Genomic DNA, 16,161 nt, shown 5'->3' with positions numbered 1-16,161 from the left:
GAAATCATTTTTAAAAAGATTACATTAAGAGACATTTATGATAAATTTCCCTTTTCTAATGAAATGCATACTGATCAAAACAATCAGCCAAAGCTTATATTTCCCCTCTCAAGTTTTTCTTTAAAAAAAATACAGACACTTCTCTGCAGATTATTGCAGAAAGTATGTTGTCAATAATAGTAAAATCATTGTCTTGCTAGTTCATTGTTTCTTCTTAAATACATACCACTTGGGGAAACAATTACTGGTTGAAGCAGTCTTTGTTCTCCTCCTGGCGGTAAATTCAGTGCAATGACTAAAACGGTGCCTAAAGTAGTCCCAACCCACAAGCATGGTGAAGGTGATGTATCGGCTTTTCGGGTGAAGGTCTCACAAAAGTGGAGAGCTGAAATTGCTTCTCGGGATTCCTTATCAATGCTGGTTACACTAGAACTTCTGGATCGGCTGAAGGAATTGTCTCTAACATCTGAAAGATTTTGCATTAATTAAACATACTGCAATATAATATTGTTGTTTCTATTTCATACTTTACAGAACATATTACATACAGTATATCCACCTCTAAAATCTCAACTCAATAATGTTAGGTTCATATCAGACATTATATTTTTAGGGGTACGCTTAGGATTTTTAAATTGTATACCTGAAGTACAGAGGATTGATAAAAATATATTTATATATTTGGAAATGTAGAAACACGCTCATTAGACAGTTAACTGACTATAACTCCCTGTGAACTGCAGATCCAGTAGTGAACCTAGACATGTATGGTATACTTAGGTCATACTACACAGTAATATTTTGAACAGGACAGTAGCTACCATTATAGTTTTCTCAAAAATAAATATTACATTATACATGATGTACTACTTCAATTATATACAGCCATTTTCATTTTGATGAAAACTAGGTGCAGCACTGGAATGGAAAACTTCTTTCAAATCTGTCTCTCTGACACATACATACACACAAATATAAAACTATGAATTCCAGTTTTATTGTTGAGCAGTCATTATGATGGTATTTTTAACCTAATTTCAGTAATTTCGATTAGTGATACAAAAAGGAAATTATTATATGAATGTTTAATTATTAGAAACAGCACAGAAAAACTAAAACAAAATAAGCATAGTTATCCAGAAGAAAATAAAAATCCAGACACTGAAACATGTATCAACAACAACCAACCACGTAACCTACTGAATATGGTTTTAAAGATGATGAGATTGGAAAAGATATGTTTACAGAATAGTAAAAGGCGATTAAGATTGTGATAAAATATAGTAAATGTACCGAAGCATAATTAAAAAGAATTCATGTGAAAAATCTGTTTGAAGTTATTGGAAGGGAAGTAGCAAGTTATTTGTTCACCATCTTTTCAATATCATTTTAAAGGTTTAGAGCCTGTCTTGTAAATTTCTAATTTAATCTGCAGGAAGCAGACTCTGATAATTTTAGAGAACATACTGTATAAAAAGGTATTTACCCTAGTAAAGCTATATTGTATATATTGTATTTATATATTAGATGCAATAACAACACATAATGTGGGGTCCTTATGGCAAGAGTATGCCAATTGAGAAAACTTTGCATAGGGAAATAATATATTCCAGATGGTTTTGTGAATATTTAATTATACTATTTATTACTGCCTTAATCTAAATTGTAAATTTAGTATTTTTCAAAACTAATTATAATATATAGAGTAGACAATTGGATACAGCTATAAATATATTCTCAACTGTATAAGGAATATTCGATGGGGCAATTCTAGTGTGTTTCAAAAGAAACTAAAATATTCCTTGAAAAATTAAGGCTCTTCTTGGATACACTCATCACTCTACGCTAATAAATTCTGAAAAGTACTATTTGTTTTTATTCTATTCGCTTTTTAAAAATATAGTGAAAATGAATGGAAAAGCAGAAGAGCTTGCTAAACTTTTTGGATATAGATTGACCCAAGTAAAAATAGTCCAATGCCTCATAAACAGATGCTACCCATTTCTTGTACAATATGGCTCTTTTATAACTTTCCTCCTTACCTATGCACTCCAGTATATCCCACAAATCTTTTTCTGAAACTTTCTAAAATTTCCAGAAAAGTTTTTGAGGCTTTCTAAAGAGACTGACAGAATAAGAGTTGGAGTGCTCCCAATCCCAATTCTAGAAACAGACTTCTGATTATACTCACTGCCCAGATCTTATATCTTTGGAACTATAAGAATTCTTGGTCCCTCTTAAGATCAAAATGTTTTGCATGTTTTGTTACAATACAGTCAGCATGTTTTTAGAATAGCGTTTTATAAACTGTTTTTGCTTTTTTAAATAAAACAAAAGAATTGATAAAGAGATGAAGAATTACCAAAGTATTCATATAAAATCTTACCATGAACAAAAATAGAGTGTTTTATATAAAACTGAAAATAGAAAATTAGATAAATTAGTGAATTCAGCCTCTTTTGACTAAGTTTATATGTATTTTTATTTGTTTTACATGATAAAATACTTTGTAAGAAGCACTTTCTGGGCAAAATAACATTTCAAGAGATTAGTAGAGTTCTCCATAAGTAGTTTAAAGTAGCAATATGCTTGAATAAAGTTATTCAAACATAACAGATTTCAAAGTGAGTTCAGCCCACTCTACTGATATATCCTAGATAATGAAATGTCATAATAAAGAAATATTAACTTAAATTTCAGTGAGGCCAGGCTCTAATTAACCATGAATTAGTTTCATAATATAAATATACTTCTTTATCCTCCACAATTTCAAAATGTTTTGAAGGTAATACTATCTTCAGAAACAGTTATTCAGACCCTTGCATCAGTGAACAAGAAAATTGTGCCATACGGAATAAAGAGCAATGTTAAATCTTATTAAGGCAGTTGATATTTTATATGCAAACTGATTTAAACAATTAGAAATTTTAATATTTATTTAGTTGCAGATTAGACAAAGGATATATCTATTTAGATACCAATAAAATATAGATTAACATACCAGAGCATATTTAAAAATTATTTGCATGAAAATTGTCTGAAATTATTTTATTTATATCCTGCCATTTCTCAAAAAAAGGGTGTGTATATATATCCATTATTTTAATGTCTCAGTATAGAACATGGGATAACATCACCGGAAAAAGCTGATCCTCTCCACCAAATTTATGGCTAAAGGGACATTTATATTTGCATTTTCCATCTAATTACTTACTACTATTATTTATTCCAAACTGAAAATTATGTATGATTTCCTTATATTCTTGTTTTCTATTGAAAGCAATAGTGTAAGTTATGAAAATTAAAAAATAAACTATGAACAAAATTATACTTCTGTGGGTGAGATTTTCATGGCTTTTAAAGAGGAACATAAAAGTAGTTCCAAATTGAGGGCAATGAAATTGTAAACATGCACTGCATCAAATCTTGGAACTGAACAATGAAAAATAAATGGAAATTTTCCCTACTTAGATGTGTGAAATTTCAAAATACACAGTGTGTATTTCATAGCCTTTTGAAAGAGTATAAACACCATTAATACAGGCTTTGAACGAATACTTACCTAACTCAGGTTTCAGTTCAGTTGGTAAGCTTAATTTTCTAGACATCTTTGCTGAAAAATAATGTATAGTTTTGTAATAAAACTAGAATGATCATATTTTCAGAGAATATGAAATAATTAAAATTGTCAGTTTTCAAATTCAGAATTCATATATTAGTTCTAAGCAAGGAAGTATGTGTATGTAAACAAATATTTATGAAAAGTTTAATTACAAAGGTGCAATGAGAGTATGACAATTACTTTTTCTGGAATTAAAGCAAGTTAAAAATACTAATATTTAAAATTATTAGGTCTTTATTGTGGCGCATTAGATATTCTGATTTATATTTGTGCTCCCCCAAATACATTTTTTTAATCAATACGATCAAGATGGAGCCAAAGTTATTTAAATGTCTTTTTACAAGACAATATTCTGTCCCAAATATTGCAATTCTAAAATGGCAAAGATCACAGAAAATTGCCAGGAGATTGAGTCTCCAAAAGCCGCTGAATGTTAGAAAGATTTACAGATTTATAGGAAAATTAAAACACCACAAAGGGTGAAATATAGGGCTACATAGGGCTATTAGAGATACACTATAGAGATACTTCTAGCATATTTATAAATGATGCTTTCTGATAGCCATAGCAGGCATTGGTATGAGTGAGCATTCTCTTTCCAATGACAATGCTGTGTCCCACTATTCTTACTCCTAGCTTGTGTAGGGAAAAGGAAAAGAGGTTTTCAAAAAGACATTCTGTCCCTATTATTGAGGACAGATATAACCCGAATAAAGAGGATTCTATTATTTGGTTATATAATACAAGATTTATCCCTTAAAGCTTGCAGTTGCTAAGAATAAAACTGTTTCTTAAGGCATCTTGTGATACAGTTTTTTAATAAATAAATAAATAAATAAAAATAAACATGTTTTACATCAATAAATAAGACAAGGCCATGTTTTGCAGGAAAATAAAATATTAAAGAAATACACTATACTGCCTAAAATCTAGAATCAGAAAGCTTTAAAAGAATTTAAATGAAAAGGCCTTGTAACATAATTAGAACTATAGCTACTATAAACATATCCTTTTCATCAAGGATCCTTGGAATTACTGAACTATTTCCAGGAAGTTCTACCAATTTCCCTTCTTCTTCAGAAAATACAAATTATGCTAATAAAAGGCCTGGGGGATGGAGCTTCCTAAGGCTGTTATTTGCTACTGCTTTTTGTTTTAGAGTAATTAAATTGGCTTAAAGGTAAGTGAAGTAAAATTATTGTTTTATGTTATGTAAAATCACCGTTTGTATTATATTGTGTATATTGCTTTATATGTTGTTAGCTTAAAATATAGTTGAAAGTAGTTGTGGGGTTTAACACGCTCTCTGGTATTAAATTAAGAATCTAGGCAGCTTAATCCTTATTAAGTACAATTTTGACAGAATTTAATACAATTATGTCTTTTTATTTTTAGGGGAGTTTTCAAAATCCACAATGGAAATCTTTCACCACCTTGAAGACAGACAAAGACAGCAACACAGGTTCATGCAAACTTCAATCCACACACACAGTTTTAAAAGGCTAAATTTCTGTAGGCATTAGAAACCTGAAGATTGGAAATTATAATTAGTATACAACAGTTCGCCATCTTTTTCCTATTAAAAAAATTGTACCTTTACCCCAACCATTAGTAAATATTCAAGTATACTGCACAATAACCAGTAAAAAGTTGGCCAAATAATCTCTAATAAATGAAACCAAAGAGTGTTGACTATTTTCTGATTAGATTAATCTAAATTTGGAAATAGCGGCTATACTTGTGTTTCACTTAAAACACACCCTAAGGTATAATAATCTGATTAATTTTAATCAAGTGTCACTTCCTTTTTAAAACTACCATCCACTATAAACAGAAGGACCTATATGACTTTATTAAACCCAATATATTAAAATAATGTTGGTATTAAATTATAATCAATATATATTAAAAGTGCTTATCAGGGCAAATTCTATATAATCCACAGAGCAGAAAAAAATTAAATAGTCACCAATGGCATAACATATAAGTCACCCTTCTAAATCCTAAATATTGAAATAATTATATATCATATATTAGATTTCCATCTGTAAATTACAAATTGTAATTTTTTAATTGACAGATGGAAATTTTGATGGCACTTAGAAAATCTGTACACTGGCAGAATTTCCATCATTCAATTACAAAAGATACTACTTGGAACACATACTACATATTATGCTGATACATTACAATAGCCTAGATTCTTGGGAGAATTTGATGCATAGGAATGCCATACCAACTAAAGAACTGGCAGCTGAGATTTCACACTGTTGTGTATATAACAATTTTATTAACAATATAAAGTTTTATTAAAATCTATTGATTTAAAATTTTATATGCAAGACTATTCAGTACACCATTTATTACTTTTATTCTCTACTCAACTAGTGTTTAGTACAACCATGCACTGCTTGGACTAATTTTGGCACCACAACATCATTTGTCAAACTAATCTCTCCATCTTGTCCCACTTATTATATAAATTTATGATAGATTTAATCCAATGCTTTCCTCATTTTATACAGGAACAAAATCACGTTGCCTAGTTTATCATTTTTGACAGACAATTGCAGATAAAAACTTTTATTTGCTGAAGTTGATTATTGCAATTAGGGTAGAAACTGAACTAGAGATTACTCTTGGTTAGATTTGCTTTCTCACTGTCTTGTTAACAGGAAGTTTGAAGAATTCTACTGTATCTACATCTGTTTTAAATGGCAAGAGGAAATACAGTCAAGTTGAGAAACTAGTATTTATTTGTAAATCTTAATGAACTTCCTTATGGCATTTGAAACTGCCAACCATTCTCTGGAAATGAAAGGTATTTTTTTCTCTGAAAATAAAACTTCATGAGGCTGGTAGTTTGTAGGAAGCACTTTTTGATAGACCGGTGAACATGAATTTAAGCATTTCTAGAGATTTTTAATCTTGAATTAAGCTGGTTATTAAGACCAGATGCCTGCAATTACTGCAGGTTCGAATCTCGCCAAGGCTCAAGGTTGACTCAGCCTTCCATCCTTTCTAAGGTAGGTAAATTGAGGACCCAGTTGTGGGGGCAATAAGCTGACTTTGTATAAATATACAAAAGAATGAAGGCTATTGCTTAGCGCATTGTAAGCTGCCCTGAGTCTCCGGAGAAGGGCGGCATATAAATAATAAAAAAAAAAATCTTGTTTAATTTTGACCCCAGAGAAAAAAGTAAAAAAAACCCACCATTTAATAAGAAAAAGAGGTTCAATGAAACATAAAACATGATATATAAATCTTGATTTACTGATAAATTAATGTTGCTGTAGTCAAACATATATCTCTGTATGATTTCTCCATTAAATAACAGGTTATTAAAAACCCGATTATAATTTACAAAGTACTAATGGAACTAAAATAAGATTAATACACTGAAAGATAACCAAAAAAATCAACAAAAAATGTGATGATTTCTTTCCAAACTATTAAATTTGCTATGATATATTTTGAATCTGAAGAGTAAACATAGTGGAACAGAGTGCACCTTCTAACTTTCCCTGACTTATATGAATCAAGCAATCATTTTCTTGTTTTTCACTGCAATCTTAGTCCTCTGAGTCAGGCAAGCAGGAAAACAGATAAAATCATCAGAAGAAGCAATGAATTCTCTTCTCTTCTGAAAATGAAAATATTCCTCCCCACTTCCCAAGAACACTAATCCTAACTCCTATCTTAAAAGGACTATATGTCATAAGCATAGCAACTGGAATAATTCAGTACAGAAAAGGCTTGTAGTTGCATCGGTATTAGATATCATTGGTGGGATACAAAAGTTTACAATATCTAGAAAATTTGTCATTTTTTTCATAATTCTAAAAAAAAATAAAAATGCATTTACCTTTCCCCCCAATTCTTCAGTCCAGTTTAATTCCCCCAATTCTTCAGGAATAATGTAAATCCCCCTTTTTTGGGGGGGTTTCTTCTTTCTTTCCCCCTCCAGAAATATTAGTTTTGCAACTATTTATCTGAAATAATTATGTGACCAGAACTACTTCTCCATTTATATATTATTTAATAGAATGAGTAATTTTTATTTTTCTCTGCTACTTAGTCAAAGCAATTGCTGCACATAATCATAAGTGTTTTCATTTTGAATAGTTCTATTTTAATTGTAGATTACACCAGACTAATGGAAACAAACACATTAAAACTAAGTACTTTCATTGTGTCATAAGTATTATATTACATTGGAACTACTGAATTTACTTTATTTCCTATTTGATTCATCCATCTCTCTCAGTTTGTAGCATTATCTGAATGGCGTAGGATCCATCCAGAAGAACCTAATATTGATGCTCCTAAAATAACATATAATACATTTTAAAAATCTACATTACACTGCTAGTACAACATAAATGTATCTAGCAGGTTTGGTTATTATTATAATATAGATTTTTTCAAAATGAAATATAATTTTTTTTGTTAAGAGTGCTTATCATTCAATGCTGTTAATATGATTTTAAAAATGTATTTTTCCAAACCATCTGCTATAATACCCGTCACCATGAACTTCTACTGAATTCTAATTTCAGAAAAACTATAAGGTAAGAAAGACATTGATTTCAACACTCTCACTCAAAACCTGGAAGTTATTAGACAATAATTTTATCAAATATGCAACAATATGAAATATATATAAATCATTTGAACATTGTCTAAAAGAAAAGAGATAACTTATCAGGTGTGCTATAAAAGACAAGTTTTGAATGAGCCAAGCTCTGTGCAAATAGATATATCTTCTTACTAAAATCATAAAAGTAAAAATGACAGAAATTGAAATATAGGGAAGAAGAAGAGCCTTTATAGTGCAATAATGTAATATATACTCAAGTGAGCGCCACTCAATTAAAGTACATTCTCCCAGATAAATGGCCAAAGAATTAGAGCTTTAATTTTAATAGAAAACCAGTATCTTTGTACTTTAAAATAAAAGTTAAAAAGCAAAATAACCATATCCAAGCAAGAAAGTATGCCTATCTCTCCTGTATGTTAATTCATCATTCACCATAGTTACATCCTTAGAACAGAAGGGTTCAATCATCATTCACATGTACTGCAAATGTTACAATTTTCAATTTATTGTCAATTATATTAGTTTGGTTAGCAGTTATTCAGAGATGAAAATGTGTCATACTTTTATTCTTAAAATAGGAAAGGATCTATAATGATTCATTTCAAGATAATTAGATCTATTCAAGAGGACCAAGTTACAAATGATTTATGCAGTAATGCTTACACGATTGAACTTCTTCAATATTTTAAACCATAAGCCATTTTTTTGGGTAGAGGAATGTGTGCATAAAATTAGAAAAAAATTAAGAGCCCATCTCCTTGATTAAATGACAAAGCAAAGTATTTTAGAAAATAAGCAAATAAATGGTTAGGAGAGTATTAATTTAATAGTAATGCACTGCAGCTTGCTTTGTTTTACAACTGAATTAAGTGCTGCATAGAATAAAGTGCCAGGAAGGAGCAAAGGATATTTTTTTCTAGTTCCTACCTATATCACTGGCTATCATCTTGGAAAACTTTCTGCTTTTGGTTTTCACTGCAAATAATATTTTGATAGAAAATGTCAATTTACTAAAAAGATAAGCTAGTGAAATCAATGATAATACTGTACTCTTAGAAATAAAAATACTATACCCTTGTCTATAAAATTATTCATTTTTTGTTCATCACCAGAATTGTTGGGGGAACCAGAACCTACATGAGTAAAGACAAGAATGAAAGGAATATAAAGAAAAGAGGTTCAAAACAAAATACATACAGGCAAGGAATTGGAACGGATTGTAAAAATAAAGAAAGGACACAATGTCCTAGTCTGCATCAAATGCAATGATAGTCTAAAATATATATCATCACTGAGTATGGATAAGTTTTGTATTTAAATTTTTTGTACTGGTAAGAATGTCTATATAAAGTTCAGCTCTCCAATTATACCTCTTTCATCCCTTTGATGCCACAGAATTTGTAAAAGGACCTTAGTTTCACAGACAACTTTGTATTTCCTATGTCACCATGTCATTATGTTTTCAATCAGTCACCATGTCATTATGTTTCATTATTTTGCCTAAAGTATTCATTTCCTAATGAAAGGTAATCAAACTCCATCTATTAAACAAGTGCAGATGATACATATTTATTTAATACTGTAAAGAAAAATAAAATTTGACAAGACTCTTTACGTTTAACAAAAAAATTCATAGTGCATAATGACAGACAATATAATTTATATTTTAAATTCCAATGGTAAATTATATATGTAGTCAATCTAAATCAAAAAGAAAAGAAATAAATTAAGATTGAAAATACATCAGTGAAAGATTTATTGAATAGTTGATTATAAAGTGCCACTCTTCATTTCAAAACATAATGATTTTTCTATTACCTGTAGAAGAGGAACTGAAAAAACTCTGGGCACAATGATTAATTTATATGAGTTTCCTGCTTTTAAAAAAGCTTATTTAGAGAACTTCTCAGAACATCTGCACAGGGCAAATCTCATATGTGTAATCTATAGAAGCCATGAAGAGTAACAGAATTGGCTAATAAAATTGAATTAGTGCATATTCAAAGGTTAGGTTAGGATTTGCATGTTAGTGACAAGGAAAAAAAAACTCTATTACATTCTCTAGGATGACTTACCATTAGAAATTGCAATCCTATCTAAATTGAGATGATTCATGCAAAAAAATGAAAATACAAGGATACTTGTCTTTATTATTTCTTCAGGAATATTTAAACAAAACTTAAAACACAGTTGCTTTCCTATATATCAAAACTTCTTAAGAAATAATATTTTACTTACCTGTAACATTACTTCTAAAAATAACAAGACTCGATGGAAATAACTATTTTGAACTACTTCTTTCTAAGAATCTATGTTGAATTTTGGAATATGCTTTGTTTCTTTCTTTCAAATGATAGCTAACTCTATTCTCCAATATTGGGTAACATTGCAATTAAGCTCAAATAAATAAGAGACTCTTCTCAAAATAAATTAAATACGTTTAAAAAAATCATGAAGATCCTGCAATTATTCTAAATTACACCATCTATGACAATATGATCTATTTTTTTTCCAAATTTTCTACTAATTCCTAAAGGCCTTCCCACCAGCAGTGGATACTTTTAGAGTACTTTGGTACCCTTTCCCTCCCTGCATCTCAGATTGCTGCCACTGTAATAATTCAGGCTACAGGAAAAATGATGGAATAGAATGAAATAAGTGATTGCTACCACCCATTTAAATTTAAATTGATAAAGGTATCATTACAGTCATATATTTAAGGAACATAGTACAAATAATTATTTTATATGCTGACTCAATTATGAATATTTTTGATACCATCACCGCGTTTTGTTTTTATTCTAGATCCCACTCTGATCTTTACATCTTACTTCCAGAATTAATATATATATATATATATATGTGATAAAATCTTGGATGTCTTCTATATAAAAATTATATCATTCACATATAAATTGAAGCTCATGCCAAAGTAAATTATCACACTCAATTGCAAACTTTTGTTTCTGATTAAAGAAATTATGCTTCTCAATAGAATGATAGAAAAAATGTCATATTTGCCTATGGTTAGAAAAACACTGCATGAAATTTCTGGGATTTAAGTTTACTTGGAAACTCTTGGTCCCAGGTAATTAAAACACCTCCCCTACATACTGTAATTATTTTTATTGCCAATAGTATACATAAATTATAAGTACATAAAAATGGATATGGTATAAAGATAATTTGTATATTAAACCAGGGACAAACTTTTCACCTGACAAAGATATTAACAAGACCACATACTTGCTTGAACTGTATATATGAAAAATCATTGTGAAGTTCATTGTGAAGTGCCTTCTGGAACCCAAAAATCAAAGAACACTTCTCCCCAATCATATAGCATTTTTAAACTATTTGCAAGTTTAATTAATTACCTGAAGTGGGTGACTTGCAACGATCCTCTTGTACTGTAGTACTTTCATTGATATCACAAAGACCTGCTGTAAAACAAAAAGCATACAATAGACTTTTTTTCAGATTTTTAACAAGATTTATTTTGGAAAATAAAATACACAAGATTTTTGTTTATTGAGACCAAGTGTATAAATGTAACAAGTATATAAAGTGCAGCTGCACATGATTAATCTGGAACATAATACAATCTATGGTACAAACAGCAAATGAAACAGAATAACCACTCTCTGCTTTTTTAATTTAAAATGCCAGAATTCTCCATTCTGGAGAACTACTGTTTTAATTTAAACCCTCCCCCCTTTCAATCTCTGAACCCCAGTACTCAATACTATGTGTGGATAGCATATTTTTGTCAAAGTTTTGCAAACTGGTTTGTAAAAGACTTTTCCATTTTAGAGGACAGATGATTATTATATTAAAGCAAACAGTACAACCCCAAAAGACATTTTGTAGGCCCTGGTTCCCTCCCTCCCCAAAAAGTACAGACAAGACTGGTAATTTAGGGGGAAACTTGTGTGCAGCAAAATACCAGGGAAATGATGTAAATGATCAGATGGAGTGAGGGAAAGAAAATGAAAAAGGCTATGAAGAACAATGAGGAGGTGAGGTAGGCAGGTGGAACAAATCAAGGATGAAAGAATGAAAGAACAAAAATAATCAAGAGAGACAGGTAGAAATATGTGCACATGACATAGTGTACGTAGAAAGTCTCTACTGCACAATTGTGCAGTCAGAAGATTTCAATTCAGTTGTGCTGTCAGAAGATTTGGCATATGAGGGTGGAATCTGGTAATGGTTATACAGAAGAAAATCCTAAGGCAACAGAGTTTCTATTTGCAAGGCCCAAGCATCAACTATGCTATTTATTCAGGGTCTCACATTATTTATATTGTAGCCTTGAAGTAACCTTTTTATAAAACCCATTACTGTAGCATTTCATCAATGACCAATCGTCCACTGTCACTCATTTTATAATGGTATGTATGATACTTCTAAAAATTTCAAATGAGCCCTCGAGCCAAAACATTAGACTTGTATTATAGTAATACTTCACTTTTATTATATATTGTCCCAGGGCAAACTCAATTGTGCATTTTAAATATGAAAAACCCTTAAAACATAAATTGTTCATATTGCAATGATACTTCTTGAATTGCAAAAGATACAACAGTTGTTACTGTGATTAAAGACTCTCATTTGGTTTACACAGTCATTAAAAATAATTCCAATAATGGAATTTGGCCAGGCCTCTCCATATACAGGGAAGAATAAGCCACGCTTCCTTTCATCACAAAAGAATAAACTTTGTTTTCTCAGTTTGAAACATTCAAATGTGTTGAAAGATAACAGACTGGAAAAGACAGTTTATGCTTCATTTCTATTATAACCCTTTTAATTTCACTAAATACTGCATTTGTGAAAAATCAGTATAAATTACAATTTAATGAGTTGTAAATAATAGAGTTTACACACTTAGGGTCAAATAGTTTTTGCTGATTAAAACTAGATGAAAAGCCTATTAAGCAATTTAATAATGGGAATAACTCTAACACGGGAATCATAAACTGTTCATATCTTATCTTCAATTCACCCTTAAAAGATTGAAACTGAACCCCGCACAAAAATGAAATAGACATTGGCAGTCCATAGATAAAATTGGGGGTGGGTGGGTTGTAGTATGAGAGATGGTGAGGTAAAGCTGTAGAATTAGAACAAAAAATAGCACAGTATTGATTAAACTGTTGTATTAGGATTGAAATGACCCAGTTGAAATCTAGCTCAACCAACTGCATTACTCTGTTGCTGTGGAGACAAATTGAAGGAGAACCTCCATGTAACTTGCCTTAAATTCCTGCAGAAAGTCAGAATAGATACTGGAAGCAATATTCATATTGGAAGAGAAATGCTCTTTTTCTTTGTAGTATATTCCTATTGACTATTCCAATTGTGTTTTCCCATTAACTGGTAATTTTCACAAGCCCTTATGTCTTTTAGCCTTATGTCTTTTACTGATAATAAAATGGGGAGGAGAAAGGCAGAATATAAAGAAAAGCAGCAAGGGCTTAAAATTATCCTTCACTATCACCCCTTTTCAGAGAGGCATGTCTCTTTGATTTTGCATGAAGCTGCTGAAAGAATAGTAGATTCAAAAATTCCTGGGAAAACATCTGACTGATGAGAAGATTCAAGAACTAACTGGGAGATAAAAATTATTTTGTTACATAAATAGAAGCCATGTCACTGGTTGAGATGCATATTGTTAGCAGTTAGAACTTTATAATTTAGACATGTCAGCACAAGATAAATAATGAACAGTACTCTAGTCACTTTTTAAAGGGCTGTTTTATGGCATACTTCTACAAAAACAACTTTGATGAAGTTACTATGTTTGAATTGAGTGAAAGTTTACTACTTTTTAATAGCATTTTTGGTGAAAGGATCTATTTTTTTCTTTTGTTGCAACTAACATATGCAATCTTTTTATAATTCTGCAATTACTACTAGTGGGAGTGATTTTTACCACCTGCAAACTTTGCTTTCTAATACTTTTGCCACTTTTTTAAAATTCAGGTAAAAAATTTGGGGTAAATAATTCTACTTTTCTGGAAACCATATACATTGTGTAATATAGTTATATATAATAACTCACTCTATATTTTTACTCTAACATCATATATTGTAACTAGAAAATAAAGGCAGCCTGAGATAATCTCTTTCATACTTCGTATATCTTACTTCTCTTTCCTATTTCTGCAGTAGAATATCCTATACTGATACTGTACTATCCTGTACTGATAGATCAATATGATGGGTAAAATGCATTTATGTGTCCTATTTCATTTGAAGTCATAGTGATACAGAAGTATCTTACTAAAAATTTCAGTATACATCCTGTTGTAATTATTGTAAAAAAATAAAATATAAATTATTTTATATGTTGTAATTATTATGAAAAAAATAAAATATAAAATATTTGACAAATTCAAGGTTACTATGCCAAATACGTGCAATCACTCCTTCCTCATGACAAGTTATTCCCCAAATAAGAAAGCTTTGAAGAATAATCATTCTTGAGCAAAAGCAACTTTTAGTGAATTCTTGATGGTTTCAGAGAAATCTGGGTTCTTGCTTTATTGACATCTCCTTATTCACCAAGGAGAATGGGAAGAGAAGAGATGATAAAAATTTAATGAGGCTTAAGAGAAGAATCTAAACCCTTAGCAGGATATATGCTGACCATGCCAATCTGAGAGAATACAAATGGAGTAGAATCAATTTTTGAGACCATCATGAAAGAAAACGACCATGTGACGGAGATGTGTGGCACACATACTAGCTTGTGAAGAAACACTCTGATGTCTATTATGGCAGGGTGAGAAACTATAACCACCAAATGGTGAACTTTACAGGCTTCCCAGCCCTCATTCATAGGGATCCAGTAGGAAAAGATTACTTTGGATTTAGTTTAAAGTTGCAGCATTTTTTGCATGGTTATTTGTAAAAACAAAACATTGAAACATTGTTCAATTAATGACAATATACAGGTAGTTCTTGACTTAAGGCCACAATTGAGCCCAAAATTTCTGTTGCTAAGTGAAGCAGGTGTTAAGTGAATTTTGCTCCATTTTACAACCTTTCTTGCCACAGTTGTTAAATGAATCAGTGCAGTTGTTAACATAGTTTATTAAATACATATGGTTTCTCTATTGACTTTGCTTTTAGAAGACAGCAAAAGCTGATGACATGAACCCTGGACACTGCCGCTGTCATAAATATGAGCTGCCAAGCATCTGAATTTTGATCACATGACCATGTGGATGCTGTAATGTTAGTAAATGTGAAAAACGGACATAGGTCATTTTTTTAGTGCCATTGTAACTTTAAGCAGTCACTAAATGAACTGTTGTGAGTTGAGGACTACCTGTAGTGACATTGCTACGAAAAGAAGAAAAAAGCATTACTGAAAGGAACAGCAAACGCAGATTAAATTTTTCCTTTCTCATCTGACAGTTAACTTTCATCTGGTATGAACTATGAACTATGTAACATGGCAGGAAAATTCAAATACTGAATCTGGAAAAGGCACCTTATTTACTGGCTTGTAAAGAGACCAGATAAGACAGTTTCTCATAGCCTCTTTCCAAAGCCTATACTAGAAGGTACCTGTAATAACTAAATAGTGCTGGTGAGATTTGGCAATTGTTGGCTGTAAACCAAATACAGCACAGTGTAACTGGCACAGAGAGATGAAGCAGATATGGAGAAACCATGCATATTCTGTATCTTGCACTAAAAGCATAACAATATGTTTCTCATATCTTTTATATGTAAATATAAAAATCCATTTTTCGTTCATACTACAGTTAGAAAATTCTAACATAAAATAAATCTCAGGAAACATGAATAATTATGCTGAACCTAAGTCTACTACATTGTCATTAGATAACTTACATATGTTAGAGGTGAGAAGATTTTTCACAGAGTCTGAATATAAGCTAGAGTGGCCACACATGCAAGAAAC

At 30.8% G+C, this 16,161-nt stretch overlaps 1 protein-coding gene across 5 annotated transcripts in view; it reads right to left on the bottom strand.

Annotated features, from left to right (window-relative positions):
- The window catches only part of STXBP5 (syntaxin binding protein 5), a 109,005-nt gene that overhangs the window by 9,875 nt on the left and 82,969 nt on the right, over positions 1-16,161 (bottom strand). For 2 of the 5 annotated variants that reach the window (XM_034418976.3, XM_087887381.1), the window contains 5 exons: positions 11,600-11,665; positions 9,296-9,355; positions 9,150-9,197; positions 3,563-3,613; positions 227-466 (listed from right to left, as the gene is read on the bottom strand). In XM_034418976.3, the coding sequence (XP_034274867.1) occupies positions 227-466; positions 3,563-3,613; positions 9,150-9,197; positions 9,296-9,355; positions 11,600-11,665 (465 nt within the window). The remainder of the gene's footprint in view (positions 1-226; positions 467-3,562; positions 3,614-9,149; positions 9,198-9,295; positions 9,356-11,599; positions 11,666-16,161) is intronic. The other 3 variants (XM_034418978.3, XM_034418979.3, XM_034418980.3) reach the window with 3 other exon arrangements.

Source organism: Pantherophis guttatus, chromosome 1 (genome assembly GCF_059756535.1).
Source record: "Pantherophis guttatus breed Tessera chromosome 1, ASM5975653v1, whole genome shotgun sequence".
Lineage (NCBI taxonomy): Eukaryota > Metazoa > Chordata > Lepidosauria > Squamata > Colubridae > Pantherophis > Pantherophis guttatus.
This window is presented reverse-complemented; position numbering and strand designations above follow the sequence as displayed.